General features: G+C 52.1%; 1 protein-coding gene across 1 annotated transcript in view; it reads right to left on the reverse strand.

Annotated features, from left to right (window-relative positions):
* Positions 1 to 10,892: 10,892 nt before the first annotated feature.
* The window catches only part of DGKI (diacylglycerol kinase iota), a 184,346-nt gene continuing 180,534 nt past the window's right edge, over positions 10,893 to 14,704 (reverse strand). The window contains exons 27-28 of the mRNA XM_075557402.1: positions 13,796 to 13,923; positions 10,893 to 11,158 (exon numbers count right to left, since the gene is read on the reverse strand). Of these exons, the coding sequence (XP_075413517.1) occupies positions 11,032 to 11,158; positions 13,796 to 13,923 (255 nt within the window). The 3' untranslated portion in view covers positions 10,893 to 11,031. The remainder of the gene's footprint in view (positions 11,159 to 13,795; positions 13,924 to 14,704) is intronic.

Consider the following 14,704-nt stretch of genomic DNA (forward strand, 5'->3'; position numbering starts at 1 on the left):
CTGCGGCTGAAGATACGTCGGACAATTATTGGGGACCCTTCTCCACGTGTCTACCCCTTGTTTTGGGGTGGGAGACAGTCATATAAAGATTAACACCTATTTCCGTTCCTCTGGTCCCCAGCATGTCCGCCCTGCACTTAGCACTTCTAACTTACATCTTGGATGAGGAGCAGGGCCTTCATTTACAGGAGACTGGAAACAGACAGGAAGGTCAGGGGCTGGAGCAGAGGCTGATCAGGCAGAGGATCAGACTCACTTTCCCAGACTGGAGCCTCGCTCTAAGATAATGGGGTACGGCTGGCGGGGAGGAGCGTCAGCTGCTCCTTCGCACACACAGGCCTGCATGAAGGGCCGCGCAGTGGGGCCGCTGTCTCAGGATTACGGTGCAGAGGATGCTAGTGTGTGCTGGAGGCGGGGTGCTACCGCCTCACGTCCCAGGCTGCAAAGGTTCCCCTCCGAAGAGCGAAGCAGCACCTGCACTGAACACAAGTCTCTCTGGGTTTGTTTTGCTCGTTTTCCATCTTTGCCCGCATTTCCTCTTTAGGAAGAAGCCCACCACCACCTCCAGAACAACCCTTCCAGCAGCTGTCACCCCTACCACCGCCACCGCCGCCCTACTGAGCCCGGGGAGGAAGACACAGCTCTGGCTCCTGGCTGCCAGGCTCTGGGTGTTCTCTCCCACTCCCCTTTGTCATTCTGCCTCCATTCCTCTTCTTGGTCTCCTAGCCACCCCCCCCCCCCCCCGTGGAATTCCCCGTGGGCCATGTGCTCAGCTGTTAACTGGACGGGCAACGGCTAGAGCCGACGGGGATGCCTCCAAAGAACATCTGGGCGGACCGCTTTCTGAAAACAAAACCAAAGAACCCCAGCCACTGAAGCGCCTGCAGGGCACAGTTTGGCGGTGACACAAGGCGGGTGGGCTGGCCATGCGTCCGACTCAAGGCCACAGCCCCAGGGGACCCAGGGGGTCATCTGGGCTCCCTTCCTCACGCTCAGACAGAAGACCTCCTTGTTCAACAGCGTGCCTCCCGGGTGTCAGGAGTCTTGCTCCCGCAGAGGACCCAGCAGGAACATGCCCTCCTGGTCCACGGCCCCCAGGTCTGGCTCTGGTCTGTGCCTGTCACGTCATCTGTTGGCTCAGAGCTAGGAGAGCTCGGGTCCCTGCCTCTTCTCGCGATAGTTGTTGTTGTTCGGTGCTGTGGCCTCTGCCCCGACCCATAGTGACACTATGTACAAACATGCTGATTCTCTGCTACAGTCCCGAAAACCAGACCCAGGGGGAACTGGTTTCCCAGCAAGGGTCTCCCTCCAGGCAGACTTCCAGGGTCCACACCGCTAAGGTGGAAACACGGCCCTTGCTCTTCTCTCCTTTTACCTTGAAATGATGATGCTACATGAATTCAGTGGCTCTCCCGGACCTGTTGATGGGCAAGGGAGCTTCATTGAGGTCCAGCAAGCCACGGGGTGGCATTATGGGAACCCTAAATCATGGCGATGTCGGTCACCTCTGGGTGGCAAGATAGGCTGGACTGTCCCAGGACGGCTGAGACACTAGGCCGGTAACGTCATGTGGAGGGTGGGAGCATGGCCTTTCGGCGCTCGGTGGCCTCTTTACCACCGCGTGCTGCCCCAGTCTTCAAAGCTGCTCTCACGAAGTAGAACAGAAACCCCTCACCCCTCGGCACCAAGAGGCCCCACCAGCCCCACAATCCTCTCTTTGTTTACCCCCCCCCCCCGTGCATCCTCTAACGATGAATATTTCTTTGAAGACCATGAACAGAGCGCATCCGGTAAGGAGAGAGCAGGCGAGAATGAGAGCGGGGGAGATGAAAGTGGCAGCGGGGACACAGAGTGGCATTGAGAACGGAGAGGGACAAACACTCTCTGTTCAAGTGGTCATGGATCCCTGCGAGGGGGATGCCAAGCTGCCTGAAAGGTAATATTCACCACCAACCGGGGGGCCTGGGGCCCCGTTGAGCGGAAAGAGGGAGAGGGTGGAGCGAGAGAGACGTGCGTTTGTGTGGAGATGAGGACGCAGGTTCCCAAACTCCAAACGATGGAGCCTGCTCAGCGAGCTCTTCATTTGCTATCAAATCCCAGGGATTCCCTGCACTCTCTCCACCCCCCCCCCCCCCCCAGACCTCCAGCCCAAATGCACACGCCAACAGCGCCCTCTTGAGATCTCGATTGCTTTAAAAATCACCGGGTCCCTGCTCCCAGTTATATCAGGGTTTTAGAACACACCGCTGTGCTGCCATCAGTGTGTACAATCTGATCCCCCCTGAATCCCTGTGCTGTCCCCTGAGTGGCCGCTGAGTTTGAGGTGGGATTGCCACCTACCTCTCACCCCTACGACCTTCATTAAGACGGGTAGGCAGCATTTATGTGACAGCCGTGGGTAGACCGCTGAGGAGGAGCGGGCAGGAATGGGCAGTGGGGTCATAGGAAGAATCAGTGGAAAGAGAGTGGGCCTGGCGGACAAGTCCTTCACACGTTGGTTCAACAGGGCCATTTGGCCACTGGCCTTTCGGTCTCTCAAGCACCTTGGGGCGTCACCCAGCGTTTTGGAGGAGAAATGAAAAAGAAAACCAACCAAACTGCCTGTTGGACACAGCAGCCCAGCGAGGCAGGCAGGACGAGTATCAGGGCTCACGCGATGCACATCAGCGCGGGCAATAGCATGGCCGGTCCCATTTCCAAAATGGGAAGAAAGGAACAGAAAAGACGTGTTGTTCTCAACCCCAGCTCAAGGAGCCATGCCACGGAGAGCTGGCGGCACCCTCTGCAAGGGGACGAGCCTCCGGTCTTGCCCACGTGACTGCTGGAGTCGTGGCTGGCAGGGGCGTTGGACACAGAGGTGGACCTGACGTTCTGTGAACAAGGCCACTTTTCCTTTGTGGTTTCTGAAGCGCAGGCCACAACACGAAGCTCTGGAAGGCGGACACAGATGACATGGGAGATTGAGTCTCAGCCTTTTGGCTAAGACCAATGACAGGTGACATGACAGCCTCCCCAGGGTAGTGCTCAAGAACCGCCCCAATAGAGTGGATCACGAATCGGGATGGGCTGCATGAATCCATCTGGTGGAGCTGTGATCCTTGGGTTAGGGCTTGCTCACAAGTCCTCGTTTGGGTGATTGGCAACTAAGGCCTTCTGCAGCCGGCTGTCAGGCACAGAAGGAGAAAATCGGACGGAGTCGGGAGACTTCAGAAGATGACACAGTGACATCACCTCCCTCCTCCCCCCTCAGGGCAGGACATGCATATTCGAGACTCGGGCTGGGAAACAGGCTACATAAGGTGCCTGCCTCTTCCAATGCTTGTGTGTCCAAGGACAGGGCATTCGGCAAGACATAGCCTGGAAGCACTCAAGGGGAGTCAGGAGGACAGGAAATGACCAAAGCAATAGAAATCACTCGAGGAGAAGAATACACATCATTTTCTAGAACCAATAGAGCGATAAGGAGCCCCGGTGGTGCAATGGTACATGCTCAGCTGCTAACTGAAAGGTTGGCGGGTCGAACCCCACCCCTGGGGGCAGAAAGACCTGACATGCTGCTTCCGTAAAGATAACAGTCTAGGAAATGTGATGGGGTTGGTCTACTCTGTCACACACGGTTGCTATGTGTCAGCTGAAGTGCACCCAACAGCACTATCGGCCACCCCTTACATCCATGCCTATGTGCCCAAGCTTGGATGTGCCCATCCTGGTGGCACAGTGGGGTTGTATGTTAGGCTGTTGAGCACAAGGTCAGCTGTTTGAAACCACTACATGCTCTGAGGGAGAAAAGTGAGGCTGTCTGCGTCCATGAACTTTTACAGTCTCCGAGACTCACAGGGGAAAGTTCTACTCTGTCCAATGAGTCATAATTGATTCATAGACAGTAAGTTTTGTTTTTGTTTTAGTCTATTTAACAAATGAATGCCATTGCAGGATAAGTTGTTACCCCCAGTCCTTAAGAAAAGTCCTACTGAGTTTGGCTGCCCAGTGTCCCACGGGGGACTGAGAGCAGTCAAAGGCACCATCAGCCCTCAAGCCCCCACCTCCTGCACCACCATCCCCACAGAGATGCACCGTCCTCACAGACTGGATTCAAGACTTGCCCTGACCTTCAAGGGCAGCCTGGTACAGAGCCATCGTTTCCCCCAGGGTCAGATGACTTCTGACTGGTTTTGTCACAGAGCACTGTGTCCTAGGCAGACATGCCGTCTGAGGGACGAGGGGAGCTCTCTTTTGTCTTTTTGTTTCAGCAGAACACTCCACTAAGTCCCCGAGATTCCTTTCCGACCATGCCCAGCCTGCTGGGAACACCAGTGTTTCTGCACACTGAGTCCTGGCTTTCCCGGCTTGCAACCTCGCTCGCGTGTGTCCTGAGGGTGGAGAAAATCTTCAGACTCCATCCACAAACTCTCCTGCGCCAGGCCATCTTCCTCTGCTCTCAATGCGCATCCAAATCCTCCTAAAGGAACGATATCCCCAGACATCACCTAAATAACCCATACAGAAGACTGGTTTCTAGAGGCTACCACGATCCCACCACATGGGCCCCTAGTGTCGGGCTTGTCAGCCTAGGGCCTAGAACTTTCTAGAGCCCTCCACAGTTATCTCTACTTCCTTCCTTGTGAACTACCAACAGCGTTCTGAGTCAGGGGCTCGGGCTCTTTACTATGTGAATTCGAGATTAAACTGTACATTGAAATCTGAATCCTATCTCTGGATTCGGCAGCCTACCAAAACTCTTTACCAATGGCGGCATGGCTTTATCACAAGCGATGCACACTGGTCTATGACAGCCACAGGAGCAGACACGTCCATGTGAGTGGGATCGAGTCCCGGTTCCTAGTGCAACACTCTTCCACCCGACCAGTGAGCCTTACAGCATGTATGCCGCCAAGTACTGCGGCCTGCCCATTCGAGGAGCTCACGTGCTTCCAGAAAGGACGCAGCCCGCTGCTTCTCACGCTCACCATCTTCCGGACCTGTGAGCAGGAGGGGTGCCGTCTTTAACAAAGAAACCAAGGGGGCCGCTGGGTAGTAACAGAGCTCCTCAGGCTGACTCACTGGCTAAAACGTAGACCTCGTGGAAATGGGAGGCCAGCCTGTCCCGGCATCCTTTGATGCCAGACCCATCTTTAACAGGGAAGCTCTTTGAGCTGGGTGATTTTTAAAGACGGTGCCACGTGGCTCCAAATACGATGTGGTGCACTGGGAGTGCGTTTCTGGGGTTCCAAATAACTGAGCGTGGGCATGGAGAGCTGACTCCACGTCCCTGGAGAGGTTCGCAGTCTCTGCGGCCATGACTGTTTGAGGGACAATTACCCACAGACCAACAGACCAGAGACAAATCTCTCATTAACTAGTTGACGCACATCAAGGGGCGGAGTATTTTTGTGGGCTTGGCTCCCACGGGCAACCCAAGCCTGCAGGAAGGCAGGGAGAAAGGACGGCAGAAGATCAGAGGGACCGCTCTTGCGGTTCCCCCAGTGTGAGTGATTAGCCTGGGTGAACAGGCTGAGATTGGTCTGAGGTGCCTGAGGATGGGCCCCACTCTCTGAGTGAACCAGATGCCAGGGGTTCTCTCTAGCCTCACAGTACCAGTGACATCTCTAAGATGCAGGCCCAATAAAACCTGCACCTAAGAAGATTAATTCTCTCTCTCTTATCTGATTGTGATGCCCGGGGGAAATCTTCCTGACCACATGCTGCCCAAGGGTCTGTCTTGCTGTTGAGAGGCTGCAGCTTTGGCGATCAGACAATCCTCCTTTCTAGGGCATTCAGGCCGTTGCATAATGCCCCACGAAGAAAGGTGCTCCTCCCCTCAGCCCAGAACTCAGGAGTGTCCCCTTGAGATGATGGGTCAGAACTGCAGGTGCCACCCAAAACTCGTACTCATGGCGACCCTACAGGACAGGGCAGAACAGGCACTGTGGATTTCTGTAACTGTAACTCTTTACAATAATAGAAAAACCTATCTTTCTCCCAAGGAGCGGCTGGTGGTTTCAAACTGTTGACCTTGACGTTACTGCACCAGGGGCTAGTTTTACATCTCAACACACAGTGAACCCTGTGAGACCACATCTCACCAAGTGATTCATGAAGAAAGACACGCTGTATCTCCATGGGGTTTTCCTAGAAAGGGAACTAGCTCGTCGGATGATAGCCAACTCCCACGGCTGGCTCTTGACCCCCTCTTATCCTCCGTGAAGTTGGAGGAAATGAGAATGGAAAGGGGACCCTGCTGAGGAAGCCCTCAGGAAACCAGGGGTGGGGGGGCTGGGTAGTTGGGGACGAGGACAGGCAGTCTTGCGCAGAGCTGTGAGGAGGCCCTGGAGGAAGGGTGGGCATGGGCAAGCCTGCGCTGTCTTCCTTCCGCGTCCCATTAACAGAATGTCTTACTTGTTTCCCTTTTCAGAGAACCAATGATTCACTTACTATTTTTATTTTTGGTGCATCATCTATTTTGTTTGCTTTCATTCTCCTGTGATTGACTTTCCATCCTTCTCTTTATTTTTGCTTTGTCTCCTCTCTGGCCCTTTACCCTGGGATTCGGCCCCCGGTGTATCCAATGGAATATTTTGCTGACCTCCTTGGTATCGACTTCCCTCGATAAATGGATGAGGGCTACATGTTGTCTTCCATGTGTCACATTATCGGGGTTCTGCAAACTCTGGCAGCGCTAAGCATTTAAAATTTCCCTTTTGGTTTAATTGGGTTTGGCGGGTTATTTTCCACTGTGAGCGGAATGCTAGGCGGGACCTTTCCCTGACTCCAAGCTGCCTTGGGTTTTAAAGCGAAAAGCAATAGGTGCCGATTGAATCTAAACCATGACAGTGATGTTTCAGGCTCCTTTTGTATATAAATGACCCGATACCGCTGGGGGGAAGGTAAGCTAGGCAACACTGGGCCCAACTGAAAGGACATATATGGCCTGCCCCACAGAAGGAGACAGGGACCAGTGCGTGCGAAAAAAATAAGATCATGTTGGAAATCAGCAAAGTAGAGAAATGCCTGAAGGCATCTGAAGAGGCTTCACAAAGTTCATGGAAAAGTTCCATTCACTTTTCTTTCCATTTTCTACCAGACTTGAATCCCCCTCCAGTGGATTATGGGATATTTTATTATTTTAAGAAATGATTACAATCCAACCTGTGTCACGACGGATGGATGGATGGATGGATGCCTGGAATAGAATGGACGAAATGACAAGTTCCTAAAGTGAATGCCTTGAATGATGAAAGTGAAGAAAAACAAGATAGATTTAAAAAAATAAATAAATGAACCAGAACCGCGCTGCATATTTAAGACACCTAACTGTCTGACGTTTACAGATTGCGAGAAAGAGCTGACGCCAACTGAACCAAGCACTATGGCAGGCCAGAGCGTGAGCGTGCAGAAACCTGGGAACCTGCTGGGATTTGGGATAGAGTTACGTTTTCTTTATATAGGATTCTTCCATCACTCATTTTTGTTCAAATATATATATTTTTATTTTTAAGGGGAAAATGGATTTTCTTTCAAGTTAGTTCTCGGTCATTTTACTTCAGGGTCCTAATATCTTGAATGTGCAAACCTACAACCAGATCAGCTCCCATGACTCAGCGCTGACTCAGAGGGACCCACGTGCACCAGAGGAGAACTGCACTCCAGGGGCTCCCAGGGGCTCCGATTTTAGAAGTAGATTGCCAGGCCTTTCTTCCAAGGTGTTGCTGGGTGGACTTGAACCCACCGACCTTTGGATTGGCAGCCAAATATACCTATAGCCCAAAACAACCAAACAAACTTACTGTGCTTGAGTCGATGCTGACTTCTAGTGACCCCATAGGACAGGGTAGAACTGCTCTGTGGGACCCCAAGATGGTACGTCTTTATCGGAGTAGAAAGCATCATCATTCTCCAGAGGAGCTATCTAGTGGTTTCAAACTGCTGACCTTCCGAATTGCAGCCCAACACATAAGCACTATGCCCGGGGCTCCTTCTGAACATATCTACATATTACACACAGAGACACACAGATCACACACACACATATGCACACACACACGCACGCCTAAATCAAACTCACGGCCTGATTCACAGTGACCCCCTGTTGGTTTCTGAGACTGTTAACTGTTTACAGGAGTAGAAAGCCCAGTCTTTCTCTGAGGAGCTGCTGGTGGTTTCAAACTGTTGACCATGCAGACCGCAGTCTAACATATAATGACTACACATGTACATCAAAAAAATAAAAACAAAGAACTCACTGCCATTGAATTGGTTCTGACCCCCACAGGATAAAGTAGTAGTTCCCTTTGGGTTTCCAAGACTGTGGATCCTTAAAACCTCACCTTTCTCTTAAAGAGCATCTGGGGGATTCGAACTGCTGACCTCGTGGTTAGCAGCTCAATTCATGGTTAGTAGCCCATTACACCACCAGAGTGTCTTCATATATATATTATATAGTATAAAATCTGTCCCATTACAAATACTAAAGAAATAGAAACAGACTCTGGTCATTGCCAAATGTCCATGACTTAATACTTTGCAATGTCGCTTCTGAAGAAAGTGCAGTGTAGTGCAGAAAACCTGGTGTCGCAAGTCCACTGGGCCTGGATTCCAACTGCAATTAAGTTTCATGCTGTCTGAGTGACCTAAGACCATCTCTAACTTTGGTGTCTCAATGTACTCATCTATGATATAACCGCTAATGCTCAAGGTTGTTGAAAAGAACCACCAGGTAGACCAGTGGTTCTCAGCCTGTGGGTCTCGACCCCTTTGGGAGACAAATGGCCCTTTCACAGGGGTTGTCCAATTTATAACAGTAGCAAGATTACAGTTATGAAGTAGCAACAAAATTGATTTTATGGTTGGGGGGTCACCACAACATGAGAAACTGTATGAAAGGGTAGCGGCATGAGGAAGGTTGAAAACCACTGAGCTAGACCAACAGTTGCCAATTGACAATAAATTGAAAATCCAGATGACTTCTTGAAAGGATGAGAGACCCAAATAAAACATAAAACTTGGTTTTCTTGTAGGGTTTTACGCCCTTGGTCACAATACAAAGTAGCAAGGTGATCCGTGACGCTTGGGAAGACTACTCACTAGTTAACAACCTAGTCCTTGTGAATCAACATTGACACGATGGCAGTGAGTTTGGTTTGGTTTGCTTAATACTTGACCTCAAGCCTTAATATCATGCTAGGTGTCATGGGGTAAAAGCCAAGCATGGGACTAGTTTCCAACGTACCTCACTTCTTAGAAGGAGCCTGGAGCTTAGAGTAGCTGCTGCTAGGCTCCTTTTGTCAGTCAAAGCTTAATTTATATCTCTGTGGTTATTTAAATAAATGCTCATTTTCAAAGAAGTCTGCAGGCAGACAGAAGGTCACCTTTTTGGCTACCAGTGGGTGGCTGACTCACCCATATCAAGCCTCGCTTCTCTTTGCAGAGGAAGTAGAAAAACACCTTCAACCGCAAGCAATCCAAACACCGTCCAAAACCAACAACACAGTTTAATTACAAAGGAAAACCCACAGTCATTCACTTTTCCCTCCTCTTCTCTACCTAACAAAGTCAGAGGTAGCGCAGGAGGCGATGAGGAGACAGCCTCTCCTCGTCTGCGGGGCCTGTGAGCAGAGCCTCTGCCCACGGGGTCTTTACTTCCCATTTCTCCTCCCCTCCTATAGCGCGAAGCACTCCCAACTCGGACAGCAAAGAATGAATTCTTTCTTCGGTAATCCATGGCTCTAAGAACCCTCAGCCATGGAACAAATGGTGGGACTGCCCTGCCATTAGGTCCCCAGGCAGGATGGCAACCAGTTTCATTTCAGGAGCTGCCGTGTCTGAGATGGGCAGGTGGGCTTAAGTGAGTGAGTATGGCTTTGACCAGACGGCTTGTAGAATCAGATCTGCAGCGATGGGGGGAGACAGGAGGGAGGGCTGCTCAGCGCCGATGCTCAACCCTACGCCCAGCCTACACCGGGCTGTGGCCAGCCCTCAAGAAGAAGCCCGCCAACTCACCGCATCCATCAATGAACCGCACACTGTTTACCCAGAGATACCCCTGGGATTCCACACCAGCCAACAGCACCAAGTGGCAATCCTGCACCAAACTGAGCACCGCAGGAACGCCAACCGAAATCTGCCCACCAGCATTCCCAAGAGCCCAAAGGTGGAAACAGTTGAAATGTCCATCAATAGATGAATGGTACACAAGGTGGTCCAGCCCTACCCTGCAGTATCACTTCGCCCTGAAGAGAATTGCAGTCCTGATAGAAGCTACCACACGGATGAACCTCAAAGCATCATCCGTGGAAATGAAGTCCATCACAGAAGGACAGATACTGCGTGGCTCCACTTGGACGAAACATCTAGAAATCTAGACCAGGCAGGTGTAGGCAGAACTTAGAAGTTTAATAGTGGTTGCTTGAGGTTGGAGGAAATGGGAGTCCTTGCTTAAGAGACGCGAAGGAAAAGTTTGGAAATGGATCACTGGGATGGTTGTATAGCATGATGATCATAATGTTATTAAATTGTACACACGAAGAACATTGTGACGGCCAATCTTTTGTTACATGTATATTTAGCACAACAGCCGAAATGATGGAGCAGAGGCTGCATTCAGGGGCTCGGGTCTTAAGATGAACGAAACAGAGCTAGCCTGGCACGGAAGCATGTCTGCATGTATGAAACACCTTGTGTCCATTTCCAAACCATCCACGATCACCATCATGCTTGGTCTTCATCCTAAGACAACCTCCTCCGGGACGTCTGGTAAACATGGCGCTCCAGGAGAGAAAACGCTGGGGAGGTTGACAAGAGTTTCAGATCCCTGTGCCAGCTCCTGGTTGGCTCTGGAGCAAGAGGCGTGGGAGGTGAAGCTCCTGGTGGAGCTTGGGGTGGTCACCAGCGAGTGAAGTACAAAGAGCGTCAATCCCCCCCACCCCCCCCAGTGGCGCAGACATGGCCAGCTTGAGAACCTTGCTGACGGTTCGTGCTCCTGTGGGGTCCGCTCCCAGCATCAGAGCCCAGGGCGTGGGGAAGAGTAGAGGGCTCTTACTGAAGTGCACGGGAGTGGCTGATACCCTTCCCGTCGTAGTCCTCGTATCTCGGGGTCACCGTCCCCAGCCCGCTGTCGCTCAGCATCCGCTTCCGCAGGGCAGGGTTCCACCAGTCGGACATCCTGAGAGGGAGAAAGACGGACACCTGGCAGGTGAGTGTCCACACGCATCCAGAGGACACATCCCACCCTTCCCCAAGGAGCCTCCTGCCCCTGGAGATGAGACTGCCGAGGATGCCTGCTTGTTTACTCCCGGCGCTCTGTACACCACTTCCCCTGGGAGGCTGCACAACGGCGGCGGCTGTGTGCTGGCTCTGCCCATTTCACAGAGGAGAAACAGGCATGCCAAGATGCGGTGATGGACAGGCCCTGTGATCCGAGTGAAGGAGTCAGGGGGGCCAGGCAGAGAAGAGCAGCTCCGAATGTCGCCGCCCCCGTGTGATTGCCCGAGCGGGCAGGCCGCAGAGGAGGGCTCGGAAAAGGAGTGGATCGGGTGGATTTTCAGGCGATTCTGGCTTTGGAGTGAAAACACAGAGGTAACTTCTTTTGTCACTGCTTGTCATGAAGGGACTGGCTGGGAGGGCAGAGGCTAGGCCTAGCTTGCAAAGGCGATGGCGGGGTTGTCCTTGCTATGGGAGGGTTGGCTCCAAATCCTGGGTGCATGCCACAGAGAGGAATATTGCCGGGCCCCGTGCCAGCCTCCCAACTGTTGGCATGGCTGAACCCACCGTTGAGGCTACTGCGTCAGTCCATCTCATGGAGGGGTCCCCTCGATCGCCCTGACACTGTGTGGCCAAATGAGAGGCCCTTTTCTGGCTGGTGGTTTTTCTCGAAGATAGGTGCAGAGTAAGCAAGTTTAAATCTCGCCCTCCTCATCTCTAAGGTCCATTTGGGGTGTGCTCCCCCCAAGTGTGTATTCCATCTATCAGCCCGGGATCAACTCATCCAATCAAGGGTAGGGTGGTGTGGGAGTTACATAATCTGGTGTCAGTTTGGGGCTTGAGAGGGTTATAAGATGAAGGGGTAGTCTGGTCTGTCAATCAGATCACAGCCAATGAGGCCTGTTGCGGGGGGGGGGGGGCATGGCTTTCTCCTGAGAATTCTGAAATCTGGTTTTTCCTCCTTGGAGGTGGAAGACACTTTGCTTTCTCTGCTCACTTCCTGCCACACATCCCTGAGGAGAAGGCACATGGACCTACCCTGATGCAGCCCTGGGAACTGGAGGAGCCACCTGGAGACCCTGCCAGCGCTGAGATGCTCTTAGCACCACTGACTTTGCACCCACTGGCCTGTGATCTACCTGCCTTCAGTGTCATTGCATGTGGTGAGTCTGATGAGCGCTTCGCAGATTGATATCGGACACATGGGCTAATCACGCACGTAAGGACTTGATCTAGACTGGGCTGGGATGTTTTCCCAATATTCAACTGCTCTTGTACATAAGCCTCTTTCTTACACACATATGTGTGTCCACAAATTTGTTTCTCTAGTCTACCTGGACTAACACAGGTGGGCTCACTGGAGCGCAGGCCTGCTGAGGGAGGGTACACTCAAACCCTCGCACCTGAGACTTCCTAAGCAAGGTGCATTCCTGTGCTTGCTTTCCTCTCGAGCCTCGGGTTGGATTTCACGCAGACAGCCCGGGAACTGACCTTCTCTGCCACCTCTGTGCCATCCAAGGTTCCAGCAGACCACTCCTGTGCCTGTGCACCTGCCCCTGCCTGCTAGGTGACCCTGGCATCTCTGCCGCCCTAGGCACAGTGAAAGAACTGCTCCGGGCTACCCCCAGCTCAGCCCAAGCCACAGAAACAGAAAGCATTAGTCAGAGAAGTGAATGAACAGGGGTAAACCCGGAGAGGAGCTACTTCAAGTGAAGGGGCTGGTTTGGGTGGAATATGTGAATCAGACTCCGTGTTGTTGGAGCGCACTCATCTCACATTTTTCTGGAAATCTTTATTTCCACGGTCAGCCTCAGCACACCTGTGTGGATTTGGGGTGCACACAGGGTAAAATCTGCACTGTAGGTGAGGAATGATGATGTCATGGTGCTTTTGATAATGTTAATACTTTAGTGTCTACCAGGTATCAGGCACTTAGTACCAGGTAAGTCACTAGTCAACACAGGAAAGGTATTTAGCACAATGTTTAGCTCAGAAAAAATAGTAACAGGGTTATACATGCTAGATGTTCCAGGCTGCTTGCCAACAGAAGGAGGAGGAGATGGAAGAGGAGGAAAAGGAGGAGGGGAGAAAAGCAACCGCCAAGTTGGGCACGGTGGCTCACAGACATACCTGAGGGGCTCTGGTGGTAACTGAGTCGATGGCAGGGAGTTTGGAGTTCGGGTTGCTAACCAAAAGATCAGTGGGTTGAGCCCACGGGTCACTCCAAGGAGCGAGATGAGGTAGTCTGCTCCTACAGAGATTCACAGCCTCAGAAACCCAATGGGGATTTCTGCGCTCTCCAATAGGGTTGCTATGAATCAGAATCAACTCGGTGGAGAGGGGGTTGGTTTTACGGACACATATGCACAGAGGTGAGTGGTGGTGTTTTCTGGGTTTGCTAGAAGTGTGGGTGTGGTGGGTAAAGTGATCTCAGGCAAGATACAAACCTGGGTGGAACACGTGCTTCCTCACCACCACTCCTGCCCTAAGGAAGCACAACAGGACGAGGTGTATTCTAGAATGACTTCATGGCCTGAGGGCATCACGGCCAAGCCAGGCCCAGCTGTCACCCCACACCAGCAAAGAACTGTTCACTCACCCCGAGGCCTGCTCCACCACCAGGTCGGGCATCCCCGGAGGCGTCCCTGCCTGCTGGGGCATCACCATATCTGGGTCCAGGATGAAAATCTCATCTTGGGAAATCTCCATCACGAAGTGCAAGTGTTCCTATGGAAGGAAACAGAAAGAAGGGCCGTCCGAGGACTGGCAGGGTCCCTCCTCCGAGGGATCATGCAGCAAAGCACTGCTGGTCTTGAGGAAGACTGGAATTCTGGGGCCTGTACTGTGGGGGTCTGACCAATGGCCACCCCCTCTCTGACACTGCTCTGTGTCAATAGGTGGGCATGGGGGACAGCTGAGCAAGTCCCCGTTAGTTCCGAATTCCTATTTGACCTGGAAGTCAGTCGGTTATCACCAAAGACGGTCTTCTCCTCCACCAAGGCTTGGGAGAAGCAGCACCGCACATACAACACGGTGCGCACCTGTGCTAAGGGTCAGGGTGGGCAACTGGTCTGATACTTAGGTTCAACAAGCACCCTTTTGCTCTTTTACAGGAGGCTTTTGGGGACACATATCAGCATGAGGTGCAATCATCTCCTTGTCGTTACTGATCACTGAGTGGTGATAAAGTGACCCTATTAGCCCTGCGCTCTCAGCTTGATGACTTGAACCTACAAGGTAAGGGTGTGGGTTAAAGGACCAGTGTGGGGGCAGGGGAGGCAGCTGAAGGGCAGGCTGGTGACAGTGTTTACAAGCCTAGCTATAGTTCTAGCCTGGTTTCCAAGGTCAGGCTTCATCATCTTGAATCTAGAGATGAACATAAGAGATCAAGGGTTCAAGTATAGGCTGGAAATGTCATTCCAAAATGTGTAGCTGTGTCCACACGGGGAAAAAATAGAAACAAGAACAACGCAAAAGTGAAGGGGAACTCCGCCAGGATTGAGACGTG

Source organism: Tenrec ecaudatus, chromosome 9, assembly GCF_050624435.1.
Source record: "Tenrec ecaudatus isolate mTenEca1 chromosome 9, mTenEca1.hap1, whole genome shotgun sequence".
Taxonomy (NCBI): domain Eukaryota; kingdom Metazoa; phylum Chordata; class Mammalia; order Afrosoricida; family Tenrecidae; genus Tenrec; species Tenrec ecaudatus.